The following is a 17,767-nucleotide window of genomic DNA, read 5'->3' on the forward strand; positions in this document are numbered from 1 at the left end:
CACTGATGGCTCCACTCCCTAGGGGGAGAGGAAGAAGTGACAGGGAAGAAAGGAAGAAAGAAGAAGAGAATTTTCTCACTTGATGACTTATTGCATTTAATACTCACCCTGAGTCTGAGTCAGGCATCATTCCTTCCTGACTTATGGCAAAATTAAGGCACATAGAGGCTGTCATTTATGCTCTGTCCCAAAACTAATGGGACACAGAAAATAAACGATGAGTGATTTGAGCCCAGTTGTGTCTAATCATGTCATGTTTTTCCACTATTCTATCTGCCTTAGGGCTCTCCAACTCGTTTCAGCTCTATTTATAAGACTGGTGTTTGCAGACCTGCTTATAAACTAGAAAGCCCTGCAAACTAGCAGGACTGTTTATTAGACCGCTACAAACTGAGCTGAAATAAAACTTTGGTTTCTGTTTGCTTTAAGGAGAAATTTCTGTTCAATCCTCCACTGGGAGTGTGTCTTTAGGCCTCTAAATTTTATACCATAAATATCTGTATAATTTGAGTGGCCTTCAATGCAATGGGAACAAATAAGAATAATAAATACATTCTAAAATAACAATAATGCCTGACATTGGTTTCGATCACACAGTGTTTCCTATGTACATTTTCTCATTTGGTTCTCCCAACATTTTCAAGATACCCTCACTGAAGTTTTTAGATAAAACAATCAAAAAGCAAGAGGATTAAATGACATAGCTAAGTATATATATGGTAGAAATGGAATTGGAATCCAGATCCTTGACTCCTCTTTGCATTATCTGATCCTGCTTCATTTTTACTTACACCAGGCCATAAGTTAATTTTGTAAGCTTTCTCATTCTACTTGTGCTGTTATTATCTGTTGTTATTATTCAATCATAGACATTTATTGAGCCTTCCTGCAGGCCAAGGGCAGGGCTAAGTCCTGTGCATTCATTATTTCACTTAATGCTCACAGCAGCCATATGACAGGTACTCTTCTTATTTCTCTTTAACTGATGAGGATACAGAGGCTTAGAGGGATTCAGTAACTTATATAAGGTCATACTGCTAGTTACTGATAGAACATACTCAACTCCAGATCTAGGTGACTCATGGAAATTTCTGCTATGTCTTACATCTTCACCTCGATTATAAACCACATGGGGACCAGGACCACATCTTCCACAGAGCTTAGCAAAATGGTTGTATGCACAGGTATGCAAGTCATTGATTAATGATAGCTGATTTTTTTTCTAGGCCATTAGTTTTTATTTTACTTTTCCTACAGCGATTTTCAGATCACACTTTTCTCAAAATATTCCTGGCTTTCTGTTGTCTGTTTTGATTTATCTTTAGACACTGTAACTAAAAATTAAGCTCTTAAGCATCTCCTGTACAGGCTATGTTCCACAATCTGTAATCACAACTTTTCTTTAAATTGATCATCTTCTTTTGAGCTGTTAATAAACATGTCTGGCTTCATTTAGGTTTTCAAATTGTTATTTCCAGATGGTGAAACTTTCAGATCTGATAAGTTCACACACATCCTGCCAAGTGGAAGTTTGAGCAAAATGTCACATCTTTGGCAGTCTTCGTGTTGTTAGTATGATGATTAAAGGGGAAAAAAAAAAGTTTCACTGTGATGTCATGAGCTTTCCCACGTCATAAAAAAAGCCATCAAATTGCCAACCAATCAAAATTAAATGAATCACATTTAATATTATTATTCTATACTTTCCTTTTCTCCCGTTTTAAAAATCAGTTTGGTTCATTTGCTTTCTGCTTCTAGATTTGCCCGTTCTAGACATTTCATATAAATGGAATCATACAATACATGGCCTATTGTGACTGACTTCTTTTACTTAGTATAGTGTTTTCAAGGTTCATCTATACAATAGCATGCAGCAGTGCTTCATTCCTTTTTATGGCTGAATAATATTACATTGGCTAGAGATACAATATTTTGTTTATCCAATAATAAGTTGGAGATTTTGATTGTTTTCACTTTTGGCTATTATGAATAATGTTGTTCTGAACATTTCTTGTGCAGTTTTTGTGTAAGGACACGTTTTCAATTCCAGAGGCATGGAATTGCTGGATCATATGGTAACTCTATGTTTAATTTTTGAGAAACTGCCAGTCTTTAATTTTTGAGAAACAACCACAGAGGGTGCACCATTTTACATTCTCACCAAAAAGGCAAAAGGATTCCAATTTCTCCACATCCTCACCAACATATATCATTTTCTCTTTTTTGTGTTTTTTTTAAATACCCATTCTAATGAGTATAAAGTGACATCTTTTGTGGTTTTGATTTATATTTCCATAATGACTAATAAAGTTGGACATCTTTTTATATGCTTATTGTTCATTTGTATATCTTCCTTGGAGAAATGTCTATTTAAATCCTTTGTCTATTTTTAAAAATTTGGTTGTCTTATTGTTGAGTTGTCAGAATTCTTTATGTATTCTAGACCCTTACTAGATATATAATTTGCACATTTCTCTTTTTTAAATAAATTGCAAAGCAACATTTTTAAAGACAGTTAATTTTCTGCCACATTGTGAAGCTTGGTTGTCTCTACCAGGTCCTACCTCCTATTTACTCATAAGTATTTGGAAGCTCATCAGGATTTATGCTCAAAAATGGAGTTTGGGGTGAGAAGGAAGCACTTTGTTTGGAGAGGATGTTACCGTTGAGGCCACGCATTAATCCTCTCCGCCACCTCAAGGAAAGCTGTGTTTACATCTGGTATAGTAGAAACTACCTTGGTGCCTAAGGATGTATGTCATGGAAGAAGCATGTGGGTTTATCACATTTTTATCCATGGCAGGATGGAGACCTTGTTTTTGCTTCAGAATTGGTCTTAAAGAAGAATTCTGGGGCAGATGAACCCCCATCATCATCCAGGAAGAATATTTGCAGCGCATTTCTTGTCATCATGATGAGTTTGTTGTTTGAGATGGTATGGTTAGAAGCTTTATAATGGCTGGCTACTGTCATTTTCCCTCATTTAGGCTCAACTGTGACTTTATACCTGCATACTTTATGGAAGTTCTGGAGCCCCAGACTGAGGCAGCAGAGGGAAGGAGGAAGTGCAGTTTAAGGTGGCAACTAAGTGGGAGAGAAAGTCAGCAAAGACAGTTATTTATTCAGGACCTTTACAAAGGGTGCAACCCTATTTGTTTGCATGTTGGTTGAACCAAACCTTAGTGTCCAGTTGCTTGAGGCTTGCAGCAGCATCTTTATACTCTTCAAAGTGAGTGCTGCTATTGGTGGCAAGGTCTTATGGATGCCCTTGCTAGGCTCATTTCCTTCTTTGCTATTCTAAGCATAGTCCTAATGAATCTGAAACTGCCTTTTAACAAGACCCCAAGGTGATGCATGGCACATCAGAGTTTAAGAAGCTTAAATTTACATTATATTCTCTCTGTCCCTGCACATCTCACATGGTTATTCAGTCTAATGTCTGTTCGAGTCAGTCTTCCTCTTTCTTCTCATGTCTTCCATGGATTTCACCTGGTTTACTCTTGATGCCATCGGTATTAGTCCGTTCTCACAATGCTAAACAGAAATACCCGAGACTGGGTAACTTATAAAGGCAAGAGGTTTAATTGACTCACAATTCTGCATGGCTGGGGAGGCCTCAGGAAACTTAGAATCATGGCAAAAGGGGAAGCAGGCACCTTCTTCACAAGGCAGCAGGAGAGAGTGTGAGCATGTGAAGGAGGAACTTTCATACCCTCATAAAACCATCAGATCTCATGACAACTCATTCCAACTCCATGATCCAATCACCTCCTACCAGGTCCCTCCCTTGACACATGGGGATTACAATGCAAGATGAGATTTGGGTGGGGACACAGCCAAACCCTATCACCATCCTAGTACTAGCTGCAGCTTCCTTTCATTACTGAGTGAAGTAAAACAATCTCTTGATCAACTAGCATTTCCCTGAAGCACTTATAAACAATTCCATAGAAATCCTGAGATAGGTACCTATTTGTGTTTACTCTCGAGGCTTCCCTAGCCCTCTCCCCTTCCTTCTCCTTGCCCTCCCTCTCTTCTCACAGCTCAATACTTCCACCTTCCATTGTTCAGTACCCCACTCTGACTCCTGGCCTGTGCTGAGTTGCATCTATGATTAGCCCTCATTAGATAGTCTTATATCATCCACTTTTATATCTTGATTCCCACCCCAAACCTAAAACAGGTCCTTGGACATAGTAAATATTAGCAGAATTTAATTAAGTTATTGAGTCACATTGGAAATTATTTCAGAAGATACCAAATGCCTTTTCCTCCTTTTTTTTTTTTCAAATGCCGTTTGTTCTAGTACCACTAAGACCCTGAGACCTTTATTTGGTGATATCAAGTGGTATAAACATTAACAAACATTATATTATATTCATTTCATGGATCCTTTATATATCATAATTTTAACTCTGAAGTTTTTAATTTATAGAACAAAAGTAAATATTTCTCTACCAAAATAAATATGACTGAGGGAAGAATTTTATAAATTTGGTCATACCAAATATATTTAACATTAATTTCTCTCCTCAACTTCTGACTCTGCTGCTCTTTAGCTCTGTAACCATGACTTACCTGTCAGAGCCAAAACTTTTTTGAGCATTTCATGAGAAAATCTATAAAGAGTATATAGCCTGTAATAATAGCTAACATTTATTAGCTGTGCTTACAGTGTGAGCCAGGTACTTTTTATTCTAAGTACTTAACATATACTCTCATTTTAAAACCTCCGAATGACTCTATGAGGTTGATATTTTGTTATTCCCATTGTTATAGATGAGGAAACAGAGGCATGGGCTAGAGGCTAAGTATCTTGTCCAAGATAACACAGCTAATAAAGTGGTGAGGCCAAGGTTTGAACACAGTCTCTCCTTACAGAGTCTGAAGGGTTACTGCTGAATTCCTTTCTTCAAAAATGCCTCATGTGATTTAACATGCCTTATTTCATTGTGTACATTAAAGGCCCTTTGTTTATACATTAATCTATATTTCCCTGTTGGCCAATACATTGTATAAATTATGTATATGTATAAATTATGACTTGTAAATGACTGTTGGATGATTTATTCTACATGCTTACATGGGAGTATTTTGAAAAGCAATGATTGCATTAATATAATGAGTGCTTGATGTAGCAAGATCGTTCCTATATATTGTGGAACTCTCAATTTTAATATTTACTGACTCCATTATCCATCTTAAAATGAGCATATTGGAAAGGGTAAGGAATAAATAATTGATTAGGGACTTTAATTACATTTGCAAAAATCTCTCTACCTTTGCCAAAGAACTTAATCTAATCACAAATATGAAATCCCATGATATCTACACTTAAAGGAAGGGGATTACGCAGGATATGTTTGCCAAGAGGTAGGAATCTTGGGTACCATCTCAGAACTGCCTACCACATCTACTGTAGATCCCTTCCCACAACCAAACCACATGAGTAAAAACCTCATGCAACACTGGCATTAACTTTATTTCTTAATTGTAATTTTGTTAGAATTCTATTCAGTGTACAGAATCTGGATTATTGATTCTTTGAAAGAGTATTCTTTTGAAATGTTTTAATGAAAAGTAAAAAACCATAAAACATGTCTACACCCGCTGTACAGACTGAACAAATCCTCCACGGATCTTTTTTTTCAAAGAAATCATTACGGTTGAGAGTTCATTGTATCCTCCCCAATTCCATCCTCTCTTTCCCTCCTCAGAGATAATCACTAATTTGAGCCTACTTTTAGTCCATGCCTTTATAAATCTGCTACACGTTTCTATCCATTAAAAGGTCTTATGCTGTTTGTGCCTGAAAATTTAACTCATACGGTATCAGCCTGGTTGTACTGTCTTGCAACTTGCTTTGTATTTCTGAAATGTTTTCTTTGTGTTTTTGAGATATATTAATACTACTACAAGTAGATCCAGTTCATTCAAAGTGCTTGCCTCTTTGGTTGCTAGAAAAAGTCAGCAATATTCAGCAAAATTGACAAGGATTGGAACATTTAACAGTTGGCTGATAGTCAAGAGGCAAGTCTATCTTAACAGTCAAAGTAGTATTACTCAGTGTTTTTAAAAGATGATGTTTAATGTGGGGGAAATGCTTATGATGTAATATTAAATGAAAAGTACCTTTAAAAAAAATCATAAGCTACAACATAGATGTACCTTGAAAACATGCTAAGTGAAAGAAGCCAGATATAAAAGACTGCATCTTATATGATCACATTTATATGAAATGCCAGATTTGGCAAATCCATAGAGACAGAAAAGTAGATTAGTGGTTACCAGGAGCTCTTGGGGGTAAGGGGAAGTGGAAATGACTAACAGGTATGGAATTTTTGGGGGTGATAGAAATACTGGAACTAGACATTGGTGGCAGTTGTACAACATTGTTATGTTAAAAGACCATGGAATTATATACTTTAAAATGGTAAATTTTATGTTCAATGAATTTGATCTCAATAAAAGCATATTTTAAAACTCCATATATAGCTATTAAAAATTATGAGATATTTCAGAATACAGATTTTAAATGTTTAAAATTATAAGAGATAATATATGAGAGAATTCACTTGAAATGTTTAGTGCAAGGCCTGACATATAGTATGCGTTCACTATATCTAAGACAGGTCTCAGTTAATTTAGGAAGTTTATTTTGCCTCAGGAGGTCCTGAGGACATGTGCCCAAGGTGGTGAGGGCACAGCTTGGCTTTAAACATTTTAGGAAGATATGAGACATCAGTGTGTGTAAGATTTACATTGGTTCAGCCCAGAAAAGGTGGGACAACTTGAGGCAGGGAGGGAGCTTCCAGGTCACAGTTAGGTATGAGACAAATGGCTGCATTCTTTTGAGTTTCTGATTAGCCTTTCCAAAGGAGGCAATCAGATATTGCAATAATCAGAGATACGCGATTATTTCTGTGAGCAGAGGGATGACTTTGAATAGAATGAGAGGCAGGTTTGCCCTCAGCAGTTGCCAGCTTGACTTTTCCCTTTAGCTTAGTGATTCTGGGGCCCCAATATTTATTTTCCTTTCACAACTGCCATAGTATAAGAAAAAGTGGAAACAATGCAACCTTGCATATATTAGAGTTGGCGTGTTTGTGGATGAGTTTTTGCATTTATTTTTATTTCAGGTAGAGCTGTGACAGTATATTGCCAGTATAGCAAATACTTTATTTAAAGGATTTGAAAACAAAAAATAAAAGCTTTACACACTCTGGCATCTGTGTTTTCAGCCAGAATTCCTGTGAAGAGCCTGTATTGGTGAAGCTAGTCAGCTCTTTAGGAATGCAAAAAGAGATGAGAAGGAGGTACAGATAGTACAGCATAAGGACAGGATGGAGAAACTATCTTTCTGTTTATCCACAGAATGCATGTAGTCATTTGTCAATAAGTGTTCATTATATACTTATTTACTCATATCAACATTCATCTTAGATTAGCTCCCAAAGGGCAAAAAGGCACATAATTAGGCACATAATTAATTTGCTTAATGTAGTGCCTAGCATGATGAGATGGCTAGATATCTGTTTCAGTGGTAATTAAAAATATCTTTTCCTTTGCCAGTAATTCTTATTTAATCAAGTCAGAATTAATTTTTGTACCAGAGAACTACTCTATGGCTTTCATTTTAAAAGCCATGTATGATTTTAATATCTTTTCTGCAAATACCCTAAAAGAAAAACAATGTTGTTTTCATAGATCTTAATCAAATGCAGTTCAACTACTATTCCCGGGTGAATTTTATAACTGGAAAATTTGTGTGTGCCTAAGTACAAGGACTGGTTAGGACCTGGAAATAATGAGAGAGAGACAGAGAGACTGATGTAATGATATGTGACTTTTTTGTTCTTTTCTAATTTCCAGTATTGTTTCCTGAGCAGCATTTTTTTTTTTTAATAAACTTAGAAACAAAAAAAAAACAAATCACCTCAGAACCTCTGAGACAAGGCTGTGGGCTGGCAGTTGTTTTTTGAGACAATATGGAAGAAATGACATTCTGTACATCTTCTGTTTTAAACTTTCATCTTTGAACTTGAAGAATCCCTAGCTGAGATCTTGGCTGCTTTCCTCCTATGTTTCTTTCTTCGTGTTTTACCAACTTACTTATATTTAGCATAAAAGCTGGAGAAAGTGATAGGGGCAAGGAGACAGGGAAATTCTGGGCAGAAGAGGGCAGTCGCCAGCAAGGGCCTCACTCTGAATCCTAGATCCACAGCCCAAAGTGAGAACATGCATTATTGTTTTCTTGCTGGAATGTTGCCTTTTCCAAGACCACCCATGGCCCACCCACCCGCCATCCTGTGCCCATAAAAACTCTAGGCTTCAACAGCAGAGAGAGGAGAAGAGGAGAAGCCGCTGGACAGTAGAGAAGCAGTTTGACTTCAGAGGGATGGCTTGACAGTGTTGCCTCGGGGAGGAGTCTGGCCAGGAATGGCTGGACTCTAGGGGAAGATTATCTTCCCGCTCCATCCCTTTTTCAGCTCCCCTTCCCATTGAGAGCTACTTTCATCACTGGCAATAAAATCCTCCATATTCACCACCCTTAAATTCGTTCGTGTAACCTGATTTTTCCTGAACACCGAACAAGAGCTTGGGTGCTATAAGGATGCTAAAGCCTGTCACCCTGACCCTCTACCCTCGGTGGAGAGCAACTGTCTCATGTGAAAAGGCAGAGGGCCCACTGAACTGTTAACATGTGAGCCATCCATGGATGGCAAAAGCTAAAAGAGCACTGATTGAAACACATGCCCTCTGGGGCTTCAGGAGTAGTGGACACGCTCTCGCTGCCTCAAGACTCTGCAGGGAGTTCACTCCGGCCAGTGCCCAAAAGCACTCGCCCCCCAGCTCCTGCACCTGCTCAACTGCGGACTCCTTCCTGCAAGAGGTGAAGTGCAATGGGTCCAAGTAAGTGGAGTTTGCCCCTGCCAGTGCCAAAGCGGCCAGCTAGATCCTGCACTCCAGTTGCCACCTGCAAAGGTGTCAGGGAAATTTCCTGCTTCAAAAGCACAGACAGCTTTCTTGAAAATGAGATATGAAATAATGTAATCTCATTTTAAAGTTGAGGACATTAAGGCTCAGAGGTGATTAGAGGCATTAGAAGGGACTTCTGAAGGTAGCTCATCTAACCCTTGACAGTAGGAGAAGTTAAAGTTATAGCCCAGGTTCCAAACCTCACAATTGGGAGAACCAGACTTGAGCCTGCTTGTCTAATACCGGTGTCCTTCTCAAGCTTCCCAAGCATCTGCTTGGGATCACCTTGCCTTGTGGCAGGATGGAAGCCCAAGAATGGTGTCCTGCATCCATTGCTGAGGCTTCAGGGGTCCAGGTACTTAGTTTACCTTTGGGAATTCCTTATTGGCCCTGCTGAAGTCCTTCCTGCTATACCATTGAGGGAAACTGTTGATCTTGTCAACCTGAAATAATCAAAAGGATCTGAATCCAGTTTTAAAGAATTTATTCAGGTAAAAAGCTGGGAATGGCCATCCAAGAAACACGGACCCCAGAGAAATGGGGTCAGTGCTTCGAAGTTAAAAGTTAAGTACTTGCTTACGTATAGCAAACAAAGTTTAGTAGGATTGTAATATTTTCTATACAAGGCTGGTTTATGTGTAACAATTTAATTAGCTTATTTTCTTTTCCATACAGCTTTTCATTTCCTTTCCAATTTAAAAGTGAGTATTTAACATTCCATCCTAGACAGTGTGATAATCATGAAACCTTTGTGTGAAAGAGGAAACAGGGAGGTTAATCTATAATGAAGATCCACACTTAGAAGGAAGGGGTCTTCCCTGGCACCCTTTAGTCATTTACAATGTTTTACAAAACAATGTAGGTAAGGAAAAGGCTAATCTATAATCAGATAAACAAATAGCTGTCTATTTGTTCCATTCAAGTTCCTAATCACATTCTCTTAAAGCTCAAAATAAAGTTTCAACAGCTGATATTCTGAATTACTTATTTTCACAATCTTCACCTTTCTTAGTTCTGGGAGTGGCCCTACCACGTGGGCCTGGCCTGCATACTCCCAGAAGGGCAGTTCTTCCTAGCAGCCTTTGACTTTGGGGACCTTTCTGTAATCCTTAATCCAGCCCAAGGTTCTGACTCTGTTAATGGGTAAAGAAAGGTTATGCCCTATGAGACTCTGACCTCCTTTGGGATCTGGAAAATCTTCTGGTGATTTTCCTTGTCCCAAATCTGCTGTTTCCAAATTTGCCTGAAACCAAGATAAAGCACAGCAATTTACAAGGCATAATGCCTAGGTGAGGTCATTCACTGGCCATTTCTTGTACTTGAGGGTCACAGAGTGACATTGCTGACTCTCTCAACTTCATTTCCAGCACCAGATTGGTAGTTCTGTTCTTCGGAAGGAAGGAAGGAAAGAAGGAAGGAAGGAAAGGAAAGGAAAGGAAGGGAGGGAGGGAGGGAAAAAGAAAAGAAAGAGAAAGAAAGAAAAAGAAAATAAGAAAGATTGGAGTACAATTTGTGGCACTCAATTTCAAGAACCAGCTTGATAGAAAGTTGTAATTGCCAAATACAGTAACCTACTTAGGGTGCATGTCAATGTTGATTGCTTTCAAACGACTGTACCTTGCAACTCTTTTATTTCTCCCTTTAAAAAATATCCTGTATCTGACTGAAGGCTGAAAAATAGCAAGTACATATCTTTCTAACGACCCTACATTAATTTAGTATAGAGATAATTAGAGGCAAAGTTAATCATTAGTAAGATAAGCCCTGAGATTGCAGCACATGGGCTTCTTTTGCTACTCAACAGAGTCCTTTTGTGTCTAGTTTTTTGAGCACAGACAAATCTTTATTTTCTATGTACTGAGCTTTCTTTGACATACAAGCCAAAAATTTACTTGAAGCAACCTGAATAGTGTGAGAGAGAATGTTTGTTTTTTAAAGTCCTGAGAATTACAGAGCATCCTTAGGGCATAATACAGGTATGTTCATCTAGAACAGCTGAACATAGGCAGTTAATAAAGCAGGAAGTGAGCACATTGTGCTTTTTAGATTTACTTAAAATATTTTGAATTATTGGTGCTCTTATCCATTCAAGAGTCTCTAACACTAGGGTTGTAAAATAGAAACAAAATAGCATTGACAATAGAGTTTTGTTTCATCTTTGTCTTAGGAAATTTGGGAAATGTTTATGTGCATATGCTTGTTCCAAAATATTTTAAAATTCTGTATTCACAATGCAGTAGGGTGTAAATACTACTGAATCACCAGAAATGCCTACAGTAGTGTGTGCACAAAATAGAGATCAAGGCAAAGGTAGAATATATAGAGAAATAAAATTAAGCTAAGGATAAGGTTAGTATACAAAATGCATCTTGTGAGGTTCATCTGTTCGGTCTACTAGTGGGCATGGTAAGGATGCCTGAATTTAAATGAAAATTCTAATACTAATTATAATTCACATATCATTTTATTGCTCTATAATTTTTAACTGTGCCCAAACAACTCTTGGTATTCACATACTAATTACTTGAGTTTGTAGATTCACATATCTAGTGATATCCTCCTTGAATCTTTCTGCCATCAGAGGCTGATGAAGGAAAAAGATGCAAAAGTCATCCTATTTATTTTTTGCCTTAAAATACAGGTGTATCATCTACAACCATTTGATCTCTGACAAACCTGACAAAAACAAGCAATGGGTAAAGATTCCATATTTAATAAATGGTGTTGGGAAAACTGGCTAGCCATATGCAGAAAGCTGAAACTGGATCCCTTCCTTAAACACCTTATACAAAAATTAATGCCAAATAGATTAAAGATTTAAACATAAGACCTAACACCATAAAAACCTTAGAAGAAAACCTAGGCAATACCATTCAGAACATAGGCATGAGCAAGGATTTCATGACTAAAATACCAAAAGCAATGGCAACAAAACCCAAAATAGACAAATAGGATCTAATTAAACTGAAGAGCTTCTGCATAGCAAAAGAAACTATCATTAAAGTGAACTGGCAACCAACAGAATGGAGAAAAAAATTTTTTTTTGCAATCTACTTATCTGACAAAGGACTAATACCCAAAATCTACAAAGAACTTAAATTTACAGGGGGAAAAAAAAAAAAAAACATCAAAAAGTGGCCAAAGGAAATGAACAGACACTTCTCAAAAGGAGACATTTATGCAGCCAAGAAACATATAAACACATGAAAAAAGGGTCATCATCACTGGTCACTAGAGAAATGCAATTCAAAACCACAATGAGATACCATCTTACACCAGTTAGAATGGCAATCATTAAAAAAATCAGGAGACAACAGATGCTGGAGAGCATGTGGAGAAATAGGAATGTTTTACACTGCTGGTGGGAGTATAAATTAGTTCAACCACTGTGGAAGACAGTGTGGCGATTTCTTAAGGATTTAGAACTAGAAATACCATTTGACCCAGCAATTTGATTACTGGGTATATACCCAATGGATTATAAATCATTCTATTACAAAGACACATTCACATGTATGTTTATTGCAGCACTGTTCACAATAGCAAAGACTTGGAACCAAGCCAAATGCCCATCAATGATAGACTGGATAAAGAAAATGTGGCACATATACATCATGGAATAGTATACAGCCTTAAAAAAGGATGAGTTCATGTTCTTTGCAGGGACATGGATGACGCCAGAAACCATCATTCTCAGCAAACTGACACAAGAACAGAAAACCAAACACCATACGTTCCCACTCATAAGTGGGCACTGAACAATGAGAACACATGGACACAGGGAGGGGAACATCACACACCAGGCCCTGTTGTGTGATGCAGGGCTAGGGGAGGGATAACATTAGGAGAAATACCCAATGTAGATGATGGGGTGATGGATGCCGCAAACCACCATGGTACATGTATTCCTACGTAACAAACCTGCACATTCTGCACATGTACCCCAGAACTTAAAGTATAATAATAATAAAATGTGGGTGTGTGTATTGGGAGAAAGAAAGGGTAAAGCAGTTAGATGCTATTAGAGCTATTTGGAAGAGAATAAAGAAGAAATTAAAAATTTGTGATTTTTAGTTATCAAAGTCATTAAATTATGTTATCCATACAACTGCAGAATTTCAATATGGGCATCTTGTTAAGAGAAAGCTTTCAGAGAATGTTAACATTTCTTAATAGTAAACACATCCCTACACTCACATATTACAAGTCTTCATGTATAAGGTACTCAAGATCAGAAACTTTGTAAAAAAGCCTTTTAATCAGATAAATTTGAACATATCATTCTCTAGAAATAACTGAAAAGAGTGTAAAACATTATAGAACAGTCATTTGATAATATGGTAAATATATCAAATCAAAAGGATATAGTCCTCTTAAAATTATAAAAGTTGCATAAACAGGAAGGATTATACAAACATGCCATAAAAAGTACTTATAATAAAAATATGAGAAAAACACAAACTGATATGTAAACTATAAAATATGTAAAATAGCCAATAGTGGTGGTTCATACCTATAATCCCTGCACTTTAGAAGGTTGAGGTAGGTGAATCACTTGAGGCCAGGAGTTTGAGACCAGCCTGGACAACATGATGAAACCCTATCTCTACAAAAAAAAAAAAAAAGAAAAAAAAAAAAAAGAAAAGAAAAAGAAAAATTAGCTGGACATAGTGGTGTGCATATAGTCCTAGCTACTTAGAAGGCTGAGGTGGGAGGATAGCTCTAGCCTGGGAGGTGGAGACTGCAGTGAGCCGAGATGGAACCACTGCACTCTGGCCAGGGTGACAAAGCGAGCCCCTATCTCAATAAAAATAAATAATAAAATAAAATTTGTAAACTATCTCTGCAGGTAGACAAAGGTGGTATATAAAAGCAAAAGAGTTATATTGGATTGACTAAGATGATGAATTTTTTTAAGCATTCTTTGATATTTTGTCATTATAATAAGTATAATTGATGAGGAAGAAATGACAACAAAGCTTTCATGTGTAGAATACTTTTTATAGATTTACTGAATAATGTGTACTTTCTGTTCACTACCTTTTAAAATGTAACTTTAAGTCGAAATTTTACAGACTCATGGGAGATAATCTAAACTATTTTTCTTGCCATTAAAATGTGCATTTTGGGGTACTTTTTCCATAAAAATGGATACAGGAGAACTCAATAACGTTCCTCTTCTTTCCAACTCTTGTTTTTCTCAGGCATTACCACAGGAGTCTTGGTTCGAGAACACAGCAATCTCTCAAACCTGGAGAAATTCTACTTTGCTTTTCCTGGAGAAATTCTAATGCGGATGCTGAAACTCATCATTTTGCCGTTAATTATATCCAGCATGATTACAGGTACCTTGAGAAAACTGATGTTTTCTGTATTACTCCATTTTCCTACTGCTATAAAGAACTGCCTGAGACTGGTTAATTTATAAAGGAAAGAGGTTTAATTGACTCACGGTTAAGCATGGCTCAGAAGACCTCAGGAAACTTAGAATCATGGCGGAGGGCAGAGGAGAAGCAAGGCAAACTTATTCACAGGCGGCCGGAAGGAGAAATGCCTTATAAAACCATAAGATCTCGTGAGAACTCACTCACTATCACGGGAACAACACGAGAGAAACCGCCCTTATGATTCAATTACCTCCACCTGGTCTCTGCCTTGACACAATTATGGGGATTACAATTCAAGAGATTTCGGTGGGAACACAAAGCCTAACCATGTCATTTTCTATAATTATTTTAAAAACTTTCACCTAAGTTGTTCTTTTCTAATTATGGGAAAAATTGAAATGCATTAGATACATCACACACACACACACACACACACACACACACACACACGTACACATATAATCTCTCTCTCTCTCTCTCTCTCTCTCTCACTCTCTCTCTCTCTCTCTCTCTCTCTCTCCCCTGCCCCCACCCCACCCGTCTTTCTCCACCTCTCTCCACCTGGAATGTCTATATTTGTTTCTCTGGAAACAGTTCGCTGTTCTCAACATGGCATTGCTTTGTCATATGCTGTACCTACAGCACTGTCCACCTCTGCTCAAATCTTTATTTGACCAGCATTTGATGCCTTGGGAGGAAAATGTCGTTTTCAAACATACTATAAACAAAACGCTATCTGTGCATAGAAGAAAAAAAAGGTATATTTGGTCACTGAAATGTTAGCTAGTGTCCTCAGGAAAAATATGGTTGTCAATTTTGATCATGTTTTCAGTCATTCACTCATTTACTTCCCAACTGCAGCTGTGCTGCCCCGAGCCTCTCAGCAGCTGCCTTCAAGATCTCTCTACTCCTCCCCTACTTTCTACTCAAACCCAGAACTTGCTATGTACGTGCCCTACATATTTGCTGTGGGGACCAGCAGTCAAGTTCACATTGCAGTGTTCCTTTAAAGACTAAGCTTCCTTATGTAGATAGAGATGGAATTTGGTTTACAAAAATGTCATTCGTCTGGGTGTGGTAAGTTTCTCCTCATTGCATAGTTTCTTGCACCTATCTTAACTCTGGTAATTGGTAAAACCTGGCATGACAGTAGCTGGTGTTGTTGGCTTGAAAATCAAGGTTTTTTGCAAACATGAAATTAGAAGTCGTGACATGTCCCCTTCTAGAACGTTTTTTCTCCACCGCCACTGTAAAGGCCCGGGACTAGACCTGGCAGAGTACTAGAAATTGGTGGGGGGAAGGAAGGGTGGGGGTCAGGATCTGCTGCATTCAGCAACTGCATTGCTTGAAGAGCTGTCGCATTTGGCCTTTGAATTTCCCAATCACCAAACTCCAAACAGACTAGAGTCCCTTGGGAGCTTTGTCTTTAATTGGTCTTGATGTTCTTGGCTTATGAAAAATATAAAGAGAATGTTTAATTATTTTATGAATATATTTAATTATGTTTGGAAATGCCTGTTTTTTTTAAGCCTAGCAGCCTGAGTGACACAGTAGTAAACCAATTGTTTGTCGCATATATTTGTTTGTTTAAATTGTCATAAGCATTCAAAATTGGAAAGATTTCATGTAAATATCCAGATTTCAGGCTTTCTTCTGTCAGGTCAGGGGTGAGGGGGATGAAGATCTGGGAACACTGGCCCAATATTTCCACCCACCAACAGTAGTCTGAAACCAAGAGAAAGCTACTCCATTTAGCTGGAGAAAATGCATTTGAGAATATCACAGTCTCCACCACTTCCTATTGTCCAATACCTTGTCCACTTCACTCTTACACTACCTGCCTGGCCCCTGTAAGGACGGCAGTTATAATCCCTTAGAATCTTCTCCATATCAAAGATTTAAAAAAATTTTTTTTTAAAAAATGGGGTCTTGCTATGTTGCCCAGGCTGGTTTCGAATTTCTGGGTTCAAGCAATCTACCCACTTTGGCCTGCCAAAGTGCTGGGAATATAGGCGTGAGCCACTGCACCCAGCCAAAGATTCTTAATCTTTTAGTGGGCTCCTTTGAGAATACAATGAAAGCTTTGGACTTCTTTTCAAGAAAAACATGCATAATTGTACATATATACTGTATTTTGCAGTGTTTATGCACAAGATGCATAAACCACCTGATAAGCAATACTATTTAACTCGTGTCTATGAGGGGAAATAAAGAAGCTTAATCCAAGTTATGCAGCAAACCCAAAACTCAGGTTTTAGAAGAAAAGGTAAAAATACATGTATTAATATACTAATTCTGTAATATCAGATGTTTGAAAATGCACACTACTCTTGTCAGTCAATAACAAATGAGTTGTTTTGTTTTGTTTTGTTTTGTTTTTTTCTGGGAAGTGTAGCTTCTGGCCAGAAGCCAGAAACAGGTACTTCCTCTAGTGAGATTTTTGCAGTCTGGATGTTTTGTGTGTTAGCTCAACCTTGCAAATAATCTAGGAAAATAATTTACAATTCAGCATTCCATTGACAGCCCAGCTACTTTTGAAGCTATAGTATGGGTCAGGTAGTTTCTCCACTTTTCCTTCACCAGATCCCAGCAGCCAGTCAAGAACTAGAGACAGCGAGCAAAATCACCACCCCATCTTTTGATGTGAGGCAATGAAATAGTCAAAGATTCAAGGGACATGAACAAAGCAGGGTGGGGACAATGATGGCATATTCATGTTTTAAATTGTCAGATTACAGGGGAAGAGCAACAAGACTCGTGTTAGCACAGTTACGGGAAAGTGAGTTCTTTCATATACTTTCAGTTACCATATAAAATTGGAACAAGCTTTCTAGAGGACAGTTTGGAGCATGTTCTAATCTCATCACCTAGTAATTCTGTTTCTCAGAATTAATCATAAAGAAATAAGCAGAGATAAGTTCAAACTCCTAAGTACAAGGATATTCATGGGAGCGTTTTTTTATAACGGTGATAAATTCTAAGCAACCTAAATGCATAGTATACATTTAGGTATACTATACCTAAATACAGTATACATTTGTGTATTTGCCTATAAACGTATAAATGTATGCTATGTATACAAATTTATATTATATACTACGTGTACATAGTATACATGTTTGAATACTAAGCAACTATTAAAAACTTGTTTTAGAATCATGTTTAATGACATGTGGAAACATTCCCAATACAGCATGAAATGGGAAAAGAAACCAAATTACACAACAGGATATTGTATACAATCCAAATTTTAGTAAAATTGGATAGAATACAATATCCTGTTGTGTATATACATTTTTTAAAGTTGTGATCAAAACCAAACGATTAACATTTTGATCTGGAAAGTAAAAAAACATGATCCTTTGGGCTTTCTTTACATTTTCAAATGAGCACGTGTTTTT

General features: G+C 37.4%; 2 protein-coding genes across 4 annotated transcripts in view; one reads left to right on the forward strand and one right to left on the reverse strand.

The window, feature by feature from the left end:
* The window catches only part of SPATA6L (spermatogenesis associated 6 like), a 288,921-nt gene that overhangs the window by 137,644 nt on the left and 133,510 nt on the right, over positions 1–17,767 (reverse strand). The window contains exon 14 of one of the 3 annotated variants that reach the window (XM_010346170.3): positions 1,215–10,362. The exons of the other annotated variants lie outside the window; for them this stretch is intronic. The gene's annotated coding sequence lies outside the window, so the exon portion shown is untranslated. Of the gene's footprint in view, positions 1–1,214; positions 10,363–17,767 lie in introns of those variants that run through there. 3 annotated transcript variants of the gene reach the window in all.
* The window catches only part of SLC1A1 (solute carrier family 1 member 1), an 88,224-nt gene that overhangs the window by 32,420 nt on the left and 38,037 nt on the right, over positions 1–17,767 (forward strand). Inside the window, exon 2 of the mRNA XM_003935664.4 lies at positions 14,184–14,324. Coding sequence (XP_003935713.3) covers positions 14,184–14,324 — 141 coding nt within the window. The remainder of the gene's footprint in view (positions 1–14,183; positions 14,325–17,767) is intronic.

Source organism: Saimiri boliviensis, chromosome 2 (assembly GCF_048565385.1).
Source record: "Saimiri boliviensis isolate mSaiBol1 chromosome 2, mSaiBol1.pri, whole genome shotgun sequence".
NCBI classification, from domain to species: domain Eukaryota; kingdom Metazoa; phylum Chordata; class Mammalia; order Primates; family Cebidae; genus Saimiri; species Saimiri boliviensis.